This window comes from Phocoena phocoena, chromosome 14, assembly GCF_963924675.1.
Source record: "Phocoena phocoena chromosome 14, mPhoPho1.1, whole genome shotgun sequence".
Classification (NCBI taxonomy): Eukaryota; Metazoa; Chordata; class Mammalia; order Artiodactyla; family Phocoenidae; genus Phocoena; species Phocoena phocoena.
The window spans coordinates 24766687-24787366 of record NC_089232.1 but is presented as its reverse complement, the minus strand read 5'-3'; the positions used below and the strand labels follow the sequence as shown (position 1 = coordinate 24787366).

Here is a 20680-nt window from a genome sequence, read left to right as displayed (position 1 = left end):
AAATCAAGAGAAACCACAAGTTCCATTTCTCTACTCTCCATCCACATTGCTGGAGAAGGGTTTTCAGCACCATTCCAAGACCTGGAAAAGTTGATGAACCAACTTGTTTTTTCTACTTCTCCATAAATTTAGTAAAAAGGGAGAAATCAGTCCTCCTGGCTAGAAAATGGGAATGTCCTGCTTATCTCTGCCACCATAACATTAGCAGAGCTGCGTTCAACTCTTTGTGCCCGCCCTCCTTGTGGAACCCTTTCTCTACCAGGCGGCTAACAGCGGGGTGTGGATTCCTGCTCCTGTCCCTAGTAGTAGCGGTTCAGGCTCCTGGTGCCAGGAACCTCGGGCTGGCCATTCATCCAAATCTCCCTGATGATGCGTTCCCGCTCCTCTAGCCGCTGGGCACGCTCCAGCTCCTCCGCTGAGGTGAAGACGTTCTTGTTCAAAGTCCTCTCGAAGCGACGATGTCTCCTGACTGAGATGTCAGATGCCGCGTAGGAGCTGCCATCCTCGCTGTCGCTGCTGTTGCTGCTGCTTTCTTGGTCCTGCAGGAACTTCTTCTGGGGATGTTGCCGGCAGTCTGTGTGGCAAGAGATCCTCATCACCAGGGCAGCTACGGTGAGGACCAGCCCGATGCACACACCAGAGACAAAGTACAGGGCTGCTCGCTCAGGATTTTCTGGAGGAGGAGGAAGAAGAGAACATTTGAGAGATGACCACTATATATGCAGAGAGCAAATATGACTCCAGCACAGGGTGCACGCCTCTCACCAGACCTCAAAGCTTTGATGGTTACAAATATTGCCTTTCCACGTGACAAACTGCATAATGTTTTTAAAATATAATTTTCAACAAATGGTGAATGTGGGTAAAGAGTGTATGGAATTCTCTTACTATTCCTGTAACTTAACTTCAAAATTATTTCAAAATGAAAAGTTAAAAAGAAAATATTATTTAGCATTTACTAGAAGCAAGTAACTGTGCCATTTGCTTATACCAGAAAAATCTTTGCTTCTGAATTTGCTCCTGCAACCCCTTGAATTACCTTTTAATCATAGTTATAGGTAACTTCTGAGATGACCCCCCACCTCTTGGTATTCATACTCTTATGCAAGCCCTTCCCTCCAAGGGCTGGACATAGTGGGCTGGACCTAGTGACTTACTTCTAACAAAAGTGATGGATGACTCGAGATCAGGGAACCCAAGACTGACTTCTAACTTACTCATGCTCTCTCTCTCTCTAACTTACTCACTTGCTTGCTCTGATGCAGTCAGTTCCCATGCTATGATCTGTACTCCAGAGAGGACTGCATAGGGAGGAACTAAGGGTGGCCTCTAACAGCCTTCAAAGCTTGGAAGTGTATGAATATGTTTTGTGTATTTTATTTTGCTTAGCTGTATTTTTAAGTATTCTATTCTCATTGACATTACTTTTGTAATAAATAACGTTATTTTACTGGAATTTAAAATTTTGAAGTGAATCCTCTCCTGGTAGAGCATTGAGGTGGCCACAACCCTGGTCATGCAGCAGCCTTGTGGGACACCTTGAACCAGAGAACCCAGCTATGCCAATACCAGATTCCTGACTTACAGAAACAGAGAGATAATTCATATGTGTTGTTTTGAGGTACAGATGGTCCCTGAATTGCAATGGCTAGACTTATGATTTTTTAACTTTACAATTTAGTGAAAGCAATATGCACTCAAGTAGAAATTATACTTCTAATTTAAATTTTTGATCTTTCCCTGTGCTATCAATATGCGGTACAATACTCTTTTCTGATGCTGGGCAGCAGCAGTGAGCTGTACTCCCAGTCAGCCACATGATCACTTAAGCCATTCTGAACGTAGACAACCATTCAGTTTCTCACTTTCAGTACAGTAGTCAATAAATTACATGAGATATTAAAGACTTTATTAAAAAATAGGGTTTTGGGGGCTTCCCCGGTGGCGCAGTGGTTGAGAGTCCACCTGCCGAGGCAGGGGACATGGGTTCGTGCCCCGGTCAGGGAAGATCCCACATGCCGCAGAGCGGCTGGGCCCGTGAGCCATGGCCACTGAGCCTGCGCATCCGGAGCCTGTGCTCCGCAATGGGAGAGGCCCCAACGGTGAGATGTCCGCGTACCACAAAAAAAAAAAAAAAAAAAAAAGAAGCAGGGACTGGAATGGTTCTTCACACCATAAAGTACAATTCCAGTTCTTTGCATTCTAAAAAGAGGGTTTGTGTTAGATGATTTTGCCCAACTGCAGATTAATGTAAGTGTTCTGAACACATTTGAGGTAGGTTAGGCCAAGCTATGATGTTCCACAGGTTAGGTGTATTAAATGCATTTTTGTCAATATCAAAAGAAAAATCCCAGTCAAACAATGGGTAGAAGACCTAAATGAGACACTTCTCCAAAGAAGACCTTCAGATGGCCAAGAGGCACATGAAAAGATGCTCAACATCACTAATTATCAGAGATATAATTACATTGAGATATCACCTCACACCAGTCAGAATGGCCATCATCAAAATGTCTACAAACAATAAATGCTGGAAAGGGTGTGGAGAAAAGGGAACCCTCCTACACTGTTGGTGGGAATGTAAATTGGTACAGCTACTATGGAGAACAGTATGGAAGTTCCTTAAAAAACTAAAAATAGAGCTACCAATGAATCAGCAATCCCACTCCTGGGCATATATCTGGAGAAAACCATGGTTCGAAACGATACATGCACCCCAATGTTCATTGCAGTGCTGCTTATAATAGCCAAGACTTGGAAGCAACCTACATGTCCATTGACAGATGAATGGATATATATATAGATATAGATATAGATATAGATATATACACACACACACATACACACACACACACAATGGAATATTAATCATTACAAAGAATGAAATAATGCCATTTGCAGCAATATGGGTGGACTTGGAGATTATCATACTAAGTAAAGTTAAGTCAGACAGAGAAAAGACAAATATGTGATATCGCTTATATGTAGAAGCAAAAAAATACGATACAAATGAGCTTATTTACAAAACAGAAACAGACTCACAGACTTAGAAAAAAACTTATGGTTACTAAAGGGGAAAGGTAGAGGGGAGGGATAAATTGGAAGTGTGGGAATGACATATACAAATTACTATATTTAAAATAGATAACCAACAAGGACCTCCTGTATAGCACAGGGAACTCTGGTTAATATTCCACAATAACCTAAATGGGAAAAGAATTTGAAAAAGGATAGATATATGTATACATATAACTGAATCACTTTGCTGTACACCTGAATCTGATACAACATTGTAAATCAACTATAGTCCAATACAAAATAAAATTTTTTAAATGCATTTTTGACATGATATTTTAAATTTACAATGGGTAAGTTGAGGAAGATCTGTAATTTGCTGTGCAGCAATAGATAACTTATACAATCACAGAAACGCCAGCGTGGGCATTTTTGCAAACACTCATCAGGTTAATTTGTGGGGGAGTAATTTAAGCCCTTTCGTGGTGAGAGAAGAAAATAATCATTCTGCTGATGAGTAATATACTTAGTGGGCCCAGTGATGATCCCTGTATGATGTGTTCAACAGAATGAGAGCCTCTGAATGAAGAGCTCTCACCTTCTACATGTGAGAGCACTGGGACATGCCTGGCCTTGAGTCAAAGGGCGTGGTCAATCTGACCAGACCCAAGATTGACATCAGTAAATTAGATCCATAATCTATATTCACCTGTAAGTATGAATCAAAATGTATATATTGTTTTGTGCGTTTTTAAAGAATATAAGTGGAATCATACATGATTTATATTTGCTTTTTAAATTTAAGAATATTTCTTAGAGAGGTTTCAACATATGTCAATAGTATTCTTTCTGACTGCTGCGTATTTTTCTGTAGTATAGACATCAAAGTTTAACCTTTTCCTTGTTGATAGCATATAAATTGTTTCCTATTTTTCACTATTACAATCAATGCTAAAGTCAGTATCTTTTTGTCCTTGTATATATCTCTTTATGCATTGCAGAATTATTTCTACAGTTTAGTTAATCTAGAAACAGAACAGCTGTATCAAAGGGCTTAGGCATTTTCAGGTTTTATACGTTTCAAATTGTACCCAAAAAAGGTTCTATCAGTCTGAACACAGCATACTGAACACATGTGTTTATGATCCCTCCTTCTCTCTGAAACCTCCACTGAAATGACAGTGATGTGAGTAAAACAGATACAAAGTATAGGTACAAAGAAAAGAATAGAGAAGAAAATAGAAAACACGAATAGTCCAATGTTTACTGCAAGGGAAGAAATGTATGCATATGATTGAATACAAAAAGGGACGATGTGAAATAAAAACTGTTTAAAGAAGAAAAAAGAAAACACGGAGAGTCAACATAAGAGTAGTCAACAAACAATGAAACATAGTAAAAAGGGACTGACGTTAACATCATGGTAGTGTAAGACATCCTTACTTTTTGTACAACTAATGAGGTATCTAGCCATAAACCACAGTGCCTCCGTGGGAATTGTGTGATCTAATATATGCCAAGGGACCAGGGAGAAGTCTTGCTTACCTGTTCATCTGGTAATAGACAGACAAACACTGGTTTGGGCTACAGAATCAGCAGAGCGAGCAAACGTGCCTCAACAACTCCCAGCCGTGATTGGGGAAAACCTGGAGAGTGCTGACTTGGGCAAATACCCACAGATGAGAGAGAATTTGTAAAATTCCAGCCCCCTGGAGGTGATTAGAGCACACCACTGGAGGGAACACACACACACACACACATACACACACACATACACACACACACACATGAGTTTGAATGCAGCAGAGAGGGAAAGAGGAACTTTTTCAGCTTTGCCCCTCTCCACAAGTTGACACAATAACAGACTGAACTATCCCGTGGTGACCTGTCCACAGGTGAAAAGGAGAGTACAGTGTGAGTGCCCGGCTACCCCAGCTATGCTGGATGCTGCAAGAGAAACCCATTTTTCTCCAGCAACACTAGGAGTACTGGAAACAGGACCTCTATGACTGGGGGAAGGGAGAAGATCAGAAAAGGCTAATAAGAACATCAAAAGGCGTTAAAGGGGCATGGTTCCTGCTGTCTGTGCTCAGGGCTTCAGCAGGAAGTCTACTCAAGAGCCCCTGGGAGAACATCAGCCAAGGATATCCCCACCAGCTGGTGGTTACCCCCAATGCCCCAAGTACTAAACCCACACCTCCCCTCACTCTGTGGTGGCTCCTTGTTTGCACTCAGAGATTGGCAGCAGGAGTGAGCAGGGTGAATGCAGTGCTATTAGAAAAACAGACCGGTATCTGTGGGCAAGAGAGAAAACACAAACTTGAGCCGTAGTGCTACCTTCTGGAAAACAAGAGAGATTTCCAGCAGCCAGCCAGGTGAGTTGTAAGAACCACAGAAGACATAAAAGCTTAAGAATTCTGCCACAAGAGGGAGCAAGAAGTACAGAGCAGGTGTATAAATACAAGGTCAGAGAGAACCCCAGATAGAACAGGATCAACAAACAGTATACCCTATCTGAAAGCAACTAGTAAAGATTTGAGGAGGTGTCTGAACTACAAGAAAGAGGAAGAATCAAGAAAACACATCATCACCAAAAGATAATAATCCTTCAATAACTGAACTCAAAAGCAAAAAATCTTACAATCTAGCTGATAAAGAATTCAAAATAGTTGTTTTGAGGAAACAGTGAGCTACAAGAAACACAGAAGACAATTCAATAAAATCAGGAAAAAAATACATGTACAAAGTGAGAAATTTAGCAAAAAGTTAAAAACCATAAAAAGGAACCAAACAGAAATTATGGAGCTGAAGAATTTGAGGATTAAAATGAAAAATGAAACAGAGAGAATCTGCAGCAGGGTAGATCAAATGGAAGATAAAATAAGCAACCAGGAAGACAGTAATTTTGAAATAACCCAATCAGAGGTGAACATAGAAAAAAAAATGAAAAAGAGGGAAGAAAGTGTACATGATCTATGGGATTCAATCAAACACACAAATATATAGCATAACTGGAGTTCCAGAGGAGAAGAGAGGGGCAGAAAGTTTATTTAAAGAAACGCTAGCTGAGAACTTCACAAACCTAGGGAGAGTCCAAGTTTATGAAACTAATAGATCATCCTACTATCTCAGTGCAAAAGACTGCCAAGAACATTATAATGAAATTGTCAAAAATCAAGGAAGAAGAGAGAATCCTTAAAAATCCAGAGGAAGAAAGATAATAAACTTACAAAGGAACCCTCATTAGGCTATCAGAGGATTTATCAGCAGAAACGCTATAGGCCAGGAGAGAGTGGAATGACCTATTCAAATTGTTGAAAGAAAAATTGCCAGCCAAGAATACTTTACCTGGCAAAATTATCCTTCAGATATGAAGGAGAAAATATGCTAATTAGTGACATGAAAACACATTAAAGTATACAACACACTGGTAAAGGTAAATATACAATAAATATACAGTCTCAGATTTAGAAAACTCTAATTCTGTACTATGAAGCTGTGTTAACCACTTAACTGCAGTATAAAGGTTAAAGGAAAAGGGTACTAAAAATAACTGAAACCACTATAGTCTGTTAAAAAATACACAATATAAAAACTGGCCAATTGTGACATCAAAAATGTAAAGGGGTTAGTAAAATGGTGGAGGCTTTGTGACCAAAAAGCTTTCATCTTTCACCAATTAGTATGCTGTTAGCTGTGGGCTTGTCATATATTGCCTTTATTATACTGAGATATATTCCTTTTTATACCCAGTTTGAGGGTTTATCATTAAAGAAAGTTGTATTTTGTCAAACGCTTTTTCTGCATCTATTGGGATGATCAAGGAAACAGGAGATGACATCACCATCTTAAAGAGATAGCTGCATTCCCATGTTTATGGCAGCATTATTCATAATAACCAAATTATGGAAACAACCTAAGTATCTATCAACAGATGAATGGATAAAGAAAATGTGATATATATTACAGCATTATTCAGCCGTAAAAGAGAAGGAGATCCTGCGATTTATAACATGGATGGACCTCAAGGGCATTATGCTAAAATGAAATAAGTCAGACAAAGGCAAATAATATATGATATCAGTAACACGTGGAATCTAAAAAAGTTGAACTCATAAAAACAGAGCAGAACACTGGTTACCAGGGGCTGTGGGGTGGAAGAACTGGGAATATGTTGTTTAAAGGTACACGTTAGCAACTAGTAGATAAATAAGTCCTGGAGACCTAATGCACAGCATAGTCATTATAGACAACAGTATTGTATTATAGACTTCAAAGTTGCTAAGACACTATATCTTAATTGTTCTCACCACAAAAAAAGAAGATAGTAATTATATGACGTGAAAGAGGTGTTAGCTAATGCTACAATGGTGATCATACTGCAATACAGAAATGTATCAAAGCAACATGTTCTCACCTTAAACTTATACAATGTTCTATGTCAAATTATATCTCATTTAAAGAAAGAAAGGAAGGGAGGGAGGGAGAGAGATAGAAGGGAGGGAAGAAGAGAAGGGAAGGGAGAAAGAAAGAGAAAGAAAGAAAGAAAGAAAAGAAAGAAAGAAAGAAAGAAAGAAAGAAAGAAAGAAAGAAAGAAAGAAAGAAAGAAAGAGAAAGAAAGAAAGAAAGAAAGAAAGGAAGGAAGGAGGAAAGGAAGGAAGAAAGAAGGAAAGAAAGAAAGAAGGAAGGAAGAAAGAAAAAGAAAGAAATAAAGAAAGAAAGAAAGGAAGGAAGGAAGAAGGAAAGAGAGAAAGAGAGAAAGAAAGGAGGGAGGGAGGGAAGAAAAGAAAGAAAGGGAGAGAGAAGGAAGCTGAAACTGAACTCTGTCCAGCCAATATCGAGCAAACAGATATTCAGCAAACACTGAGAGGATTGAGTGAGCTCTTTGCCTTGAGAAGCTTAACAGCCCAGCAGGGAAGATGGCCTTATCCGTTGCAGTACCAAAGGGAAGTGCAACTATAGAAACATGAAGAAGGATTTCTGGAAATGCGAAGGTGAGTGGAAAAGCTAAGTTCAAATATGGGAATCTGAAAAGGCTTTCTAGAAAAGATGTACAAATCCATGCTTTTACCAGGGTGGAAAACCATCAGGCAGACCTGTATTTGAAGCCTCATCTCAGACTCTTCTTTTAAACAACGATAACACTACCAACTCTGCTGAATTGTGGTAAAGATATTACAGATGACAAGCATAAAGGGATTATCCCAGATCCTGGCAATAACTGATAACTTATTCTCACTCTATTTATTTTGTTCCCCTCTCTCCCTTCCTTCCTTCCTTCCTTCCTTTCTTCCTTCCTTCCTTCCTTCTTTCCTTCCTTCCTTCCTTCCCTCCTTTCTCTCCCTCTCTTTCCCCCTTCCCTTCCCTCCCTCCCTCTCTCATTCCTTTATCCATCTATCTGTTTTCCTCCCTCTTTCCTTCTCTCCCTTATTCCCTTCCTTTCTTTTCTCATCCCATCCTCCCTTCCCTGTGAATTAATGTCTCTCTTTCACAACCTGCCCTCACCCCACCTATAACATAGGTTAACTTGAAGATGGTTACTGAACTGAATGTTGGAAACCACTATTTTCCCTCTATCGTAACTAGTCCATCCTGTCCTGTCTTAACTTCCCAGATAAGAAAACATCTTTTTTTGCCTACTATTGTCTTAGACACAGATTCCCAGAGAAACCCAGTAAAAGCAACCAGAGAGGGCAAGGAGTTTTTACTGAGTCTCACTGGATCCTGAGCAGGTGACTCAGGACTGATTTTCACAGCTGATATAATTTGTGTTGTTACTCTTCATCATTCTTTTACAAAAATCAAACTGTAGTTCTATTGTGGTTGCTTTATCTCTCTCTGTTCCAGGTCACTTCCTCTTAGGCAATGATCTACCCTGTCTTGAGGAGATCCAGATAGCTGTTAGTTGACCAAGAAGCAGAATAGAGACAGCTATTGATGGTAGTTTTCCCTCAATAAATAAAAATAAATGTATTGCTATATCTTGCTTCCTGCAGGGTCATTGTTTTCATTGGCAGGAAGAGGACCTATGGGGAGGTACTGGGGCTAATTTCATTTGCACCCTTGGAAGTCAGATCATGCCCAACAGACGCAGTAGGAGAGAACAGTAACACCAGTCCAGGCCAGTTCAGCTGAGGTCTGTGCAAACATAATCTTTTCCCTGCATGGACTTTCTTGTTGGTCCTACAGCTTGCAATCCCTTGAGTGGAAAAGAAAAGATTTTAAAAGATAGGCTTTAAAGAGAACAGTGTGACTTGTGTAGAATCAGGGAGTATTCAGCACAAACTCTTCTCTGAATTCTTAAGGCACTGTGAAGATGTCTCTTTATGGGATTCTGCCCCTCCCTATAGAAAAACAAAGACTCCCATTAAAACTTTTGCCTTCTCTGAAATGCTGGAGAAAGCTTCCTTCCTTCTCTTTCCAGCTCTGATTTTTTCTTCCCCAGGAAGGAGTATTGGAGAATCACTGTGCCCACTAGGCTGGCTCTGGTGCTCCTTCCTTCTGGTGCTGGTTCTCCTTTGCTTTCACTTCTTTCAGCTTCCCCTCTCTTCTCCTACTCCCCCTCTCTTGCCCCCAGGCAAAAACACCCCAGAAGAGGCCTTTCATTATTCCACCTCATCCTAATCCACCCTACTCACTTTTCTTTACCTGCAGTGGGAAAGACCTGCAGTTCTATAGCCCAGGACTCAAGGGCAGCTAGGTAGAAGGCCCTGACACATTATCTGATCTGGCTTATTTACTGGGCAAGTTGATACTGTATTCTGATGCTTTTCTGGCTCCTTGAGTATGGAAGGGAGGAGTGTAATTAGCTCCTCCAATCTAGGCACACTTTATATAGTTGTATTATAATCAGTTATGTAACCACTATATTCCCGATACAACAGTGAGAAATTTGAGAAGAGAATCCACATGATTCACTTTGGATTGCCACAGCATCCAGCCAGTGCTTTGCTCACGGTGCCTATCTCTTAAGTATTTATTGAATTAAATCATGAATACACAATTTCTAAAAGTTCAATTATTATATGTGGATAAATAGATATATGCCAGTATGGATATATGCATATATATGTGACAAATGATTTATGTATAATAATATAATATTAAAAGAGTAGGGAATAGAAAAAAATCTATCAAATCACCATAATCTTACAACCTGAATATAACTACACACTATGAAGTGCAGTGAAGCGAATTTTCTTCTGTTCTTTCTTTCTCTTATATAAATTTATATTTACTTGGTTATAATCAGTTTATATACAACTTATATTTTTCTCTCTGGATATACTTTCTGTTTATTTTTAAGATGATTTTTTTAGAGCAGTTTTAGGTTCACAGCAAAATTAAGTGGAAGGTACAGAGATTTCCCATATACCTCCCAACCCCACACATGCAATAGCTTCCACCATTATCAACATCTCCCATCAGAGCGGTACATTTGTTACACTTGGTATAATTTGGTACAATTATTATATTTGACACATGAACCTAATAGACATATAATAACCCAAAGCCCAGAGTTTATATTCGGGTTCACTCTTGGTGGTGTACCTTCTATCAGTTTCAAAAAATGTATAATAACATGTATCCATCATACACAGTATTTTCACTGCCCTAAAAATCCTCTATGCTCCACCTATTCATTCTTCGCCCCAAGGATACACATTTCATATAATGTAAATGTCTTTCTGTATTGCTCCACAGTCTCCCAGTCAATCATACTTAACAATGGCTACATAGTATTCTACCCAGTGAATGCACCATAGGCTACAAAAATAGTTTCCTACCTTTGGATACTTAGGTTGTTGCAAATTTCTTTTTTAGTAAAAATGATGGAAGGAACATTTTTGTGCTTAACACTACTTCCTTTTTTGCTTGTTTGTTTCACTTACTGCTTTTATAATGGATTCTCAGAATACAAATCTTCATGTCAAAAGGGTATATATTTTTATACCTCTTGATACAAATTGCTAAATGAATGTTCAAAAATGGTACATTACTTTATCTTGCCAACAGCTGTGTATGAAAGTACCACTTTCACCAAACTCTCCGAAAGGGGATATTCCAACTGTTGGATTTTCTTTTTATTTTATAAGTCAATAAATGATTACTTTATTCCACAAAAATTTACTGTGAGTCAACAGTGCCTTTGGCCTAGAGACATAAAGGTTCTCAGCCTTCACCAGATTCCCATATAAATAAAAGAATAATAATAATAGAAAACAGAAATTACAATACTTTCTTAAATCTCCAAATTTGTGACTATTAGTTGAGTAATGTTGGTCTACTCTCCCTCATTGCTGAGACTACCTCCCTCATGCCAATCTCATAGGAAAAGTGATTCAAATTCTGGTTAAATACTACATGGTCTGCACAGCTATAGTGGCAGTTAAACATCCAAAGAATATTGGTTAAGTAAAAAAATAAATAATCCCCCAAAACTTATTCAATGAAAAAATTTACTGTAAGCAAAGTTAAATGACAAATTGGGAAAAATATTTGAAATATGTAACAGAGACCTAATATATAAAGAGCACCTAGAAAGAGCAAAAAAGACACCAATAAAGTAAATGGACCAAAAAAAGAAAAAAAAAAAATCGGGCTGGCCAAAAAGTTTGTTTGTGTTTTTCCATTGCATTTTACAGAAAAACCTGAAAGAACCTTTTTGCCAACCCAATATTAATAGTTCACAGAAAAGTAATGGCTCTTAAACATATGAAAAGATGCTCGCTGAAAGCACGGGCTGGCACACCATGGCTCACAAGCCAAATCTGGCCAGCTGTCTGTTTTGTTATTGGTACAAAGCCATGCCCATTCATTTATGTTTTGTCTATGTCTGCTTGCATGCTACAACACAGAGTTGAGAGTTAGAATAGAAACTGTATGGCCTACAAAGCTGAAAATATTTACTATCTAGCTCTTTAAAGAAAAAGTTTCCTGACCTATGACCTAGAGGAACAAAAATTAAATAACATTTAGATATTATTTTTTATCTACCAGACTCAAAAATCCAACAGTTTGAAAATACTGTAACAGGGTTTTCTCATACATCTTATAAGCAGTAAATCTGTGAAACTCTTTAAATGCCAATTTGGTAATACTTATCATAAATAATAATTATTGTACACTTGATCCAGCAATTCTACTTTTGAGAATTTTCTCTACAAATGCACTTGAACACATATGTATGTCACGGTTATTTATTGCAGGCTTGTTGTCCTGTTTGAAAAGATTTGAACCATTCCCACTGGCCATGACTGGTTAAACTATGATTCATCTGTACAATGGAACAGTGTGTAGTTGTCTAAAAGAATGAGGAAGCTCTCTATACATTGATATTAAATACAATATTTTCAAAATACATTTTTCAGTGAAAAAAGTTAAGTACAAACCTGTGTATAACAGTGGGGAAGGTGAGACTGTATGCTTATATTTTCTTATATCTGCACAAAGAACTCTGGAAAGATGCAGAGAAGCCTGGTATGGATCAAATTTGGGGACTAGAAGTAGGAGACAGCTCTGGAGTAAGACCTCTTACTACATGTCATCTTGTATTGTTTGATCACTGAGCAATATTCATTCACTAACTTGTTGAGCATCTAATAGGTGCCAGGCACTATTCTAGATGCTGAGGATATGGCAGTAAATAAATGAAACACAAATCTCTGTGCTCTTGGGAGTTTACATTCTAGTAAGCTAGTAAGGAGATGGATGATAAACAAGATAAATAAATAAAATAGGTGGTATGTTAGGTGGTGATAAGGAGAAAACAGAAAAAATAGGAAGGAAGATATGATATGTTAAATGTGTGCTGGAGGGAAGGAGGTAGACAAAGTGACCAAAAGGAATCTCACTGAGAAGGTGATTTTTAAAGAAAAATCTAAAAAGAATGGAAGAGTGAGGCTGGAGAATGTATTATCAATTCAAAACATTAAATTAAAAAGAGCAATCATTCAGCTTAATCTTTCTAACAACCTTCCTAGAAGTTATTAATGAGGTTATTATTATTAATGAGATTATCCTCATTTTAAATTGTTATATTATGATACCAAGGGGTTGCTTTCAAGTAGTTAGAACAAGAAGTGTTTACTGCTCCAATCCAAGTGCTGAGATAGAGGAAACCAAACATGTGTAGGGAGAACACATGGATGATTCTTAGGTGGATGGGCACCTAAGCCAGAGTAGGGAATAAGGGGAGAAGATGATTGAGAGAACACTAAAGACTGGGAAGGAGTTAGCCAGTCCAAGACTGAATGGAAGAGTTCCTGGATAAGGAAATAACTGTGCAAAAGAGATGAGAAAAGGCTAGGCAGGTGGTTTAGAATAGTTGAAGTGAGGCCTTGCTCAGGGAGGACTATAATTAAATAAGAGCATGGAGAAGTCAAGGTTAGACAATAAAAGCCCTGGTAAGCCACATAAAAAACTGCATATTGGAGTACCTCAAACCATCCCTAAGTCCGTTGCCTCTTGCTTGTCTCTATTCTAGCATGTTTTCTAAACCTTGGCATGACCTACATCTTGAAAAGTTAATTCTTTGTCATAGGGGTTGTCCTGTGCATTGTAGTATGTTTCTCTACCCACTAGATGATACTAGCAGCAACCCTCACCTGTTGTTATAGCCAAAAATGTGTCCAGACATAGGCAGAAATTCCCCTACTGTGCAAAATCACCCCTGATTATGAACCACTGGTCTGGAAGTTGAAAAGGCTAGAATTCTCATTTTTCCAGCCTCTCTTACACCTAGAAATGGCCATATGACACAGGTCTAGCCTATGAAACATGAGATGAGGTCGGCTGGAACCTCCTTCCTTTTTCATATGTCTTTCAATCTTGAATCAAAAGGCAAGAGCAACAGCAGCCATTTTGCAGCCATGAGATGACAAGCATAAAAAAAAGGTCATGAGAATCACAGAGAATCTGGCCCCTATATTTTTGAGCTAATGCTAGCAACCACCTACCTCGAGACTTCTTGTTATGTGGGTAAGATAACTCCTATGTGTTTAGGCCACCAAATTGAAGGTTTCTACTATTTGCAGCTGAAAACAACTCTAACTGTTAAACCATAAAAAAGTGTTTGGATTTTATCCTTGATACAACGAGGATCCACAAAGAGATTCTAAAAAGTAAAAAGAATTGCATCATCACACCTACATTTTAGAAACATCGTTTCACTACAAAACACGGATTGGAGGTTGGTAGACCATAGAAAATGCCATTATGGCAAAGCAGGCAAAAACATGAATGAGCTTAAACCAACTCAGTTACAGTGGGAATAAAGTAGAAGGGAGGCATTTCAGGGACATTGAAAGGTGAAATGGACCAACCGTAAGTGATTGGATATGGGCAGTGAAGAACATGCATCAAAGGCTAAAAATCATATTTCTAGTATAGGTGATGCCCTAGATGGTAAACAAAATAAGGAGTATATTTAATTTGCAAACAATGTTACTGATAAGGGATTAATTTCCAAAATATACAAACAGCTCATACAGCTTAATATCAAAAAAACAAAAACCCAATCAAAAAACGGGCAGAAGACCTAAATAGACATTTCTCCAAAGAAGACATACAGATGGCCAACAAACACATGAAAAGATACTCCACATCACTAATTATTAGAGAAGTGCAAATCAAAACTCTAATGAGGTATTACCTCACACCAGTCAGAATGGCCATCATTAAAAAGTCTACAAATAATAAATGCTGGAGAGAGTGTGGAGAAAAAAGAACCCTCCTACGCTGTTGATGAGAATGTTAGTTGGTGCAGCCACTATGGAGAACATTATGGAGGTTCCTTAAAAAACTAAAAATAGTTACCATGTGATCCTGCAATCCCACTCTTGGGCATATATCCGGAGAAAACTCTAATCAAAAAAATATATGCACTCCAATGTTCATAGCAGCACTATTTAAAGTAGCCAAGACATGGAAGCAACCTAAATGTCCACTGACAGATGAATGGATAAAGATATGGTATATATATATATACATATATATATATGTATATATATATACACAATGGGATATCACTCAGCCATAAATAAAGAATGAAATTATGCTATTTGCAGCAACATGGATGGACCTAGAAATCATCATACTAGTGAAGCAAATCAGAAAGAGAAAGACAAATATATGATATCACTTATATGTGGAATCTAAAAAAATGATACAAATGAACTTATTTACAAAACAGAAATAGACTCACAGACATAGAAAACAAACTTATTACCAAAGGGGAAAGGTGGGGAGGGATAAATGAGAAGTCTGGGATTAACATATACACACTACTATATATAAAATAGGTAAACAACAAGGTCCTACTGTATAGCACAGGGAACTATACTCAATATCTTGTGCTAACGTATAATGGAAAAGAATCTAAAAAAGAATATATATATATATTCTTTTTATATATATAAAATATATACATTCTTTTACATGTAAAAGTATATATTTAAATATATATTTTTTATATATTACGTATATTATACATATAATATATATATATCTGAATCACTTTACTGTATACTTGAAACTAACACAAAATTGTAAATTAACTATAGTTCAATTTTTAAAAAAGAAGCATATTTAAAGGGAACAATATTCCATTCCAGGTCAGGTTCAATTTGAAACACTTATGGCACAACTAAGTGGTAACGTTCAGGTCATTTAGATACTCAGCTAGAGAAGTCAGAAAAAGAGTAAGGCAGTGGTAATTATATATATATATATATATATATATATATATATATATATATATATATATTTTTACTTATTTATTTATATATATATACACGCATATATATATTTCAAATTTTTAAATTTCAATAAAATAACATTACTTATTACAAAACTAATATCAATGAAGTATAGAACACTTATAAATACATCTAAGCAAAAGAGAATTAAAAATACACAGACACATACTCATACAATCCCAGCATCCAGATATAGTTTATAGTAAAATGTGGTTATATATACATATGAATATACACACATAATGGGATTATACTGTATATGCTGTGTGGTAACAGTCTTTGTTTACTTAACAGCACATCATAAACATCTTTCTACTTAAATTAATATTCACCTACATTTTTTTTTTACTATTATAAACAGTTCTGAGATAAACTGCCTTCACAGTAAAATTTTGACCCATATCCCTAATTATTTCATTAGGATAAATTCCTAGTTGTGGAATTGCTGGCTAAATGTTATATGTAGTTTTTTTTTTTGTTTTTTTTTTTTGTTTTTTGCGGTACGCGGGCCTCTCACTGTTGTGGCCTCTCCCGTTGCGGAGCAACAGGCTCCGGACGCGCAGGCTCAGCGGCCATGGCTCACGGGCCCAGCCGCTCCGCGGCATGTGGGATCCTCCCAGACCGGGGCACGAACCCGTGTCCCCTGCATCGGCAGGCGGACTCTCAACCACTGCGCCACCAGGGAAGCCCTATATGTAGTTTTAAGGCTTTTGACATTTGTTCCCAAATCATTTTCTAGAGAGGCTATAGCAATTTATAATCCCATCAGCAATATGTGCAAGTACTCATCTCCCTACGCTTTCTCCAAAATTGAAATTATAAATGTAATCGCTCAAATATTTGAGAATTTTATAAAATTAAAATGTTAACCTTGGGGGCTTCCCTGGTGGTGCAGTGCTTGAGAGTCTGCCTGCCGATGCAGGGGACACGGGTTCGTGCTCCGGTCTGGGAAGATCCCACATGCCACGGAGCGGCTGGGCCCGTGAGCCATGCCCGCTGAGGCTGAGCCTATGCATCCGGAGCCTGTGCTCCTCAACGGGAGAGGCCACAACAGTGAGAGGTCCATGTACCGCAAAAAAAAAAAAAAAATGTTAACCTCACTGTTGATTTCATTTTGCATTTGTTTAATTGCTAGACATTGAGCTGCTTATGTTTTACCAGTAATCTGTATTTTTTCTTTGGCAAACTGCTGATTCTTATCCTTTGTCCACTTTTCTTTTGGGACACTTATCCTTTGTTGATTTGTAAGAGCTCTTTATATATTAACTTTAACCCTTCTTCATTAATGCTGCCTTTTTTTCTTAGTTTGCATTTGCCAAATACGGGTACATTTTGATAAACAGATATTTTAAATCATACCTTGGTCAAGGTTTAAAATGGGTATTGTGAAGAATGGGAGCAAGATGTATCCAAAAGCAAATAGAAAGAATGACGCAGTATTACAAAGCCTCAGCTAAGGCCAAATTCCATGAATTTCTTAATGGTTTCAATCTGCAAAGTTGTAACAGTGTTTGGTTACTTGAGTGCAGAGGGAGAAAGGGGAGAAAGAAGGGTTTACTTAAGAGTTGGGATTTTGCCTGTTGGTTTAACCAGAAACTAGACAAAGGAATAAAGGAGTTATGTGTATTAGCAAGTGTGTTCCTGAAATGATGGACCACATGGATGAGGCAACTGATAAACTGGGAGAAAATAGGAGCGGTTAGGGGCTGTTATCTTCACCTTCATATTTTAATTTTTTTTTTTTTTTTCTGTGGTACACAGGCCTCTCACTGATGTGGCCTCTCCCGTTGCGGAGCACAGGCTCCAGATGTGCAGGCTCAGCGGCCATGGCTCACGGGCCCAGCCGCTGTGCAGCATGTGGGATCTTCCCAACCGGGGCACGAACCTGTGTCCCCTGCATTGGCAGGTGGACTCTCAACCACTGCACCACCAGGGAAGCCCCCCATATTTAAAATTTTTTAATTCATTTCCTTTATAGTCAGGCAGTGTTCTGAATCACACTCAGAGTGAATTTTTAGCCACCAAGTCTATTTACTTGATCTAATGCAATTTATTTTAGCCAATCCACTTTCCATTTCCTTTCCTTCTCTTTTTATCTCAGCCCATATTTACTTAAAAGAAGCATTATCTTCCTGCATCCTAAGCAATATTTAATTCCAGAATATGGAGTGGGAAGGAAAAAGGTTGAAGGGGAGAGAAAAACAGGGCCATGTACCCTTTCACCTTAACAAGATCATAAGACATGTGGTAAACACCAGGGCATTCAATGATCACAACTCAGGGTCATCCTGGTCAAAATGGAAAAGCCGCCAGGTACTTCTTGTGCTGAGTAGAGTTCCAAAGTCCAGAAGCCTGTTTGCTCTCACCCAAGATATTTTCTTACAACAGCTTATTTGCAAGTGTCATCTGAGGCCTGGAAATTCCAGACCCTCCCTGCCACACCCCACTTCATTTTGGGGTGTCCTCACTATAGAATTGAGGAGATCATCAATTTAATTGCTTGTGAAAACATGATACCAGAGTTTCAAACATCTCTTTTCTAGCTCCAGTGTCCTTTCTCTCCAGAATAGCCTAGAAGAATGAGCAGAACTGAGATTTCACTGATGTGTGGGTGCCCAGGTAAGGAGGCCCCAGGCACTGAACTTCCTTGGGGAGGTGAGGAGCTGACTGATGACCTGAGCCTTTGCTGATCTGAAAAGAGAGAACCCTGGACTTGAGGCATGTGAAGACTACATGCTGCCAGGCTCCTGAGAAGTCCTCCTTTCTAAAATCAGGTTGCACGTCATCCAAGATGCTCTCTCAACAAAAAGCCATGAACTCCCTTTATCCTCAACCCTAGCTCAGATTTGCCATTGTAAATAGAAGTGTCAGGTTTTGTACCTGAACTCTGAGGTCACCACATATCAAGCCTGACCAGAGAACTAGAAAGTAAAACCAGTCCCCCAGGGGAAACCTAATCAGAACCACAGTCTCTTCCTTTTATACAACAAACAGAGACATAAGGCCAAATAAAATAAAGCAAACTACCAAAACCTTAAAAACTCACTCAAGCAGAAGAAAATCAATTTGGTCATTTAAACAATTCAGCATTTTCATGTATTTTTAAAAATTTTAGCTTTATTGGGTATATTTTCATGTATTTTTAAATGACTCCTTTTATGTGAACAGCACCTGTTCTCAAGAAATGATCTTGAGGAGAAAGTCAGCCATCTTTCTAAAAGAAACAACTGTGAACCAAGGAGGGAGCAAATATCAGACTCTCCCAGACTCACATACTTTCTGTCTCTATGTCTCCCAGAAGGTTTTCAAACTTCTCACACAACCCCCCAAACACAGACTACACATACACACACACACACACACACACACACACACACACACACACACACACACACACACACACACACACACACACCCTGGGAGGAGTTGAGAACCACTGCATAGAAATAATCAGGCTGAGGATACTCCATTCTGGCCTTACATATCAGTTAAATGCTTAATGACAGAAGCCAACAGTAGCCCCAGGCTATTTCCTTCACCCGAGCCCAAAAGGAAACCGAATATTTTTCAGCAAGATAAAGCTCTCAGAACCCCCCATTTGCCAAATTAGAGAAAGCTTAAGTTTCAAACCAGAAAACGTTTCATCTCAAAACTCAGTACCACAGAATCCCTCTGTTATGAGAGGCATTTCTCTCCTGAGTATAAGACCAGAGATGGCCACCCAGGAGATGGCTCTACCCAGCCCCAGGCCTCAGACCTGGCCCAGCTAAGACTGAACAACTACCTGAGACAAAGGAATAGGCCTCTAGGATATTGCTGAGCAAAGCCATGTCCACGAACTCGGGGATCACCAGCTCCGTGTTGTGGTAGAAGGGCAGCCTCGATGTGACATCCAGAAAAGGCCTCCTGGAGATGCTTCAGCTGGATCAAGGTGGCCACCCTCCCTCTCTTCTCTTCTGTTTGGGAACACAAAGTGAGTGATGAGAACACATTCTGATTTCCTGAGGCTGTGCTCCAGGTAGCCTGGGCTCAAGAACAAAATCCAGTCCAACCTTCCCAGCCAGGGGGCTGCAAAGATCTGAGATCTTGTACTCTTTGCTCTAACAGCTTCTTGGCTTTCAAAGAAGCAGCAACTCCTTAAATCTGTTTTTCCTGGCCTTTCTCCTTTCTCTTCCCCATCTCCTCCCAATTTCCCATTTTAACACTTCTCCCTCACCTTTCCTTGATCCTTTTTATTGCATTCTTCCTGGTTTGCCTATGAGGTTCAGTCCATCATCATTTTAATCACTGCATTTTTACCCCAAGCCACAGCCTGCTTTTCACCTGGCTCTGCTTTCCCCTGTACTGATGGCACTTGTGTACTTTGATCAGCTTGCTTCATCCCACGTATCACCAAATGTGCATTCTTGGCAATGGGTCAGAGCTGACTATTTCAGAACTCCCAAAGTGGTTCCTGTTCTAAAATGCCCCCAAGAACTTGGGAGCTCGAGGCTGCTACCTGCCCCTAGCTCCATGACTCCACCTGTGACTGTGATGGGCCAACCAAACACACATGCACTGCAACAAACGGCCCATCAAAGGAACTGATCATCAGGGTTCAGAACAGGAACTTGGGATCTCAGTATTCAGTGGCTCAGCCTCTGGCTGGGGGAGCACATTCTTTCCCCAGCTGCTGCTGCTGTTTAGAACCAGCATTATCATTACCCATTCAGTGAAGCCCTAGCAGAGAGCTGAGGATTTCAAGTGGCAGAGATCTTAATGACTCCTATTCAGTGCCACTCTATCTGAAGACAGGGAACTGAGTCACAGGGTATGGAAGGATGTCAGGTTAGGGAAAGCTAGGGAAGCAGAAGGTTCCAGTCCTTTCAGAAGAAACAGGTTCTCAGGTGGGTCACAGACATTGGTAA

General features: G+C 39.1%; 1 protein-coding gene across 1 annotated transcript; it reads right to left on the bottom strand.

The window, feature by feature from the left end:
- Window positions 1-299: 299 nt before the first annotated feature.
- On the bottom strand, window positions 300-1221 carry EVA1A (eva-1 homolog A, regulator of programmed cell death). The gene is made up of 2 exons (XM_065890798.1): window positions 1158-1221; window positions 300-673 (listed from the first exon to the last, which is right to left on the bottom strand). The coding sequence occupies exons 1-2, from the start codon at window positions 1219-1221 to the stop codon at window positions 300-302; spliced, it is 438 nt and encodes a 145-aa protein (XP_065746870.1).
- Between the last annotated feature and the right edge of the window lie 19459 nt (window positions 1222-20680).

Excerpts from the sequence above, each read along its gene's own strand:
- EVA1A (XM_065890798.1), bottom strand. The coding sequence starts at position 1,221 with ATGAGTAAGTTAGAAGTCAGTCTTGGGTTCCCTGATCTCGAGTCATCC. Across the intron at positions 674-1,157 it reads ATCCATCACTTTTGTTAGAA|AAAATCCTGAGCGAGCAGCC; the intron begins GTAAGTCACTAG and ends CTCCTCCTCCAG.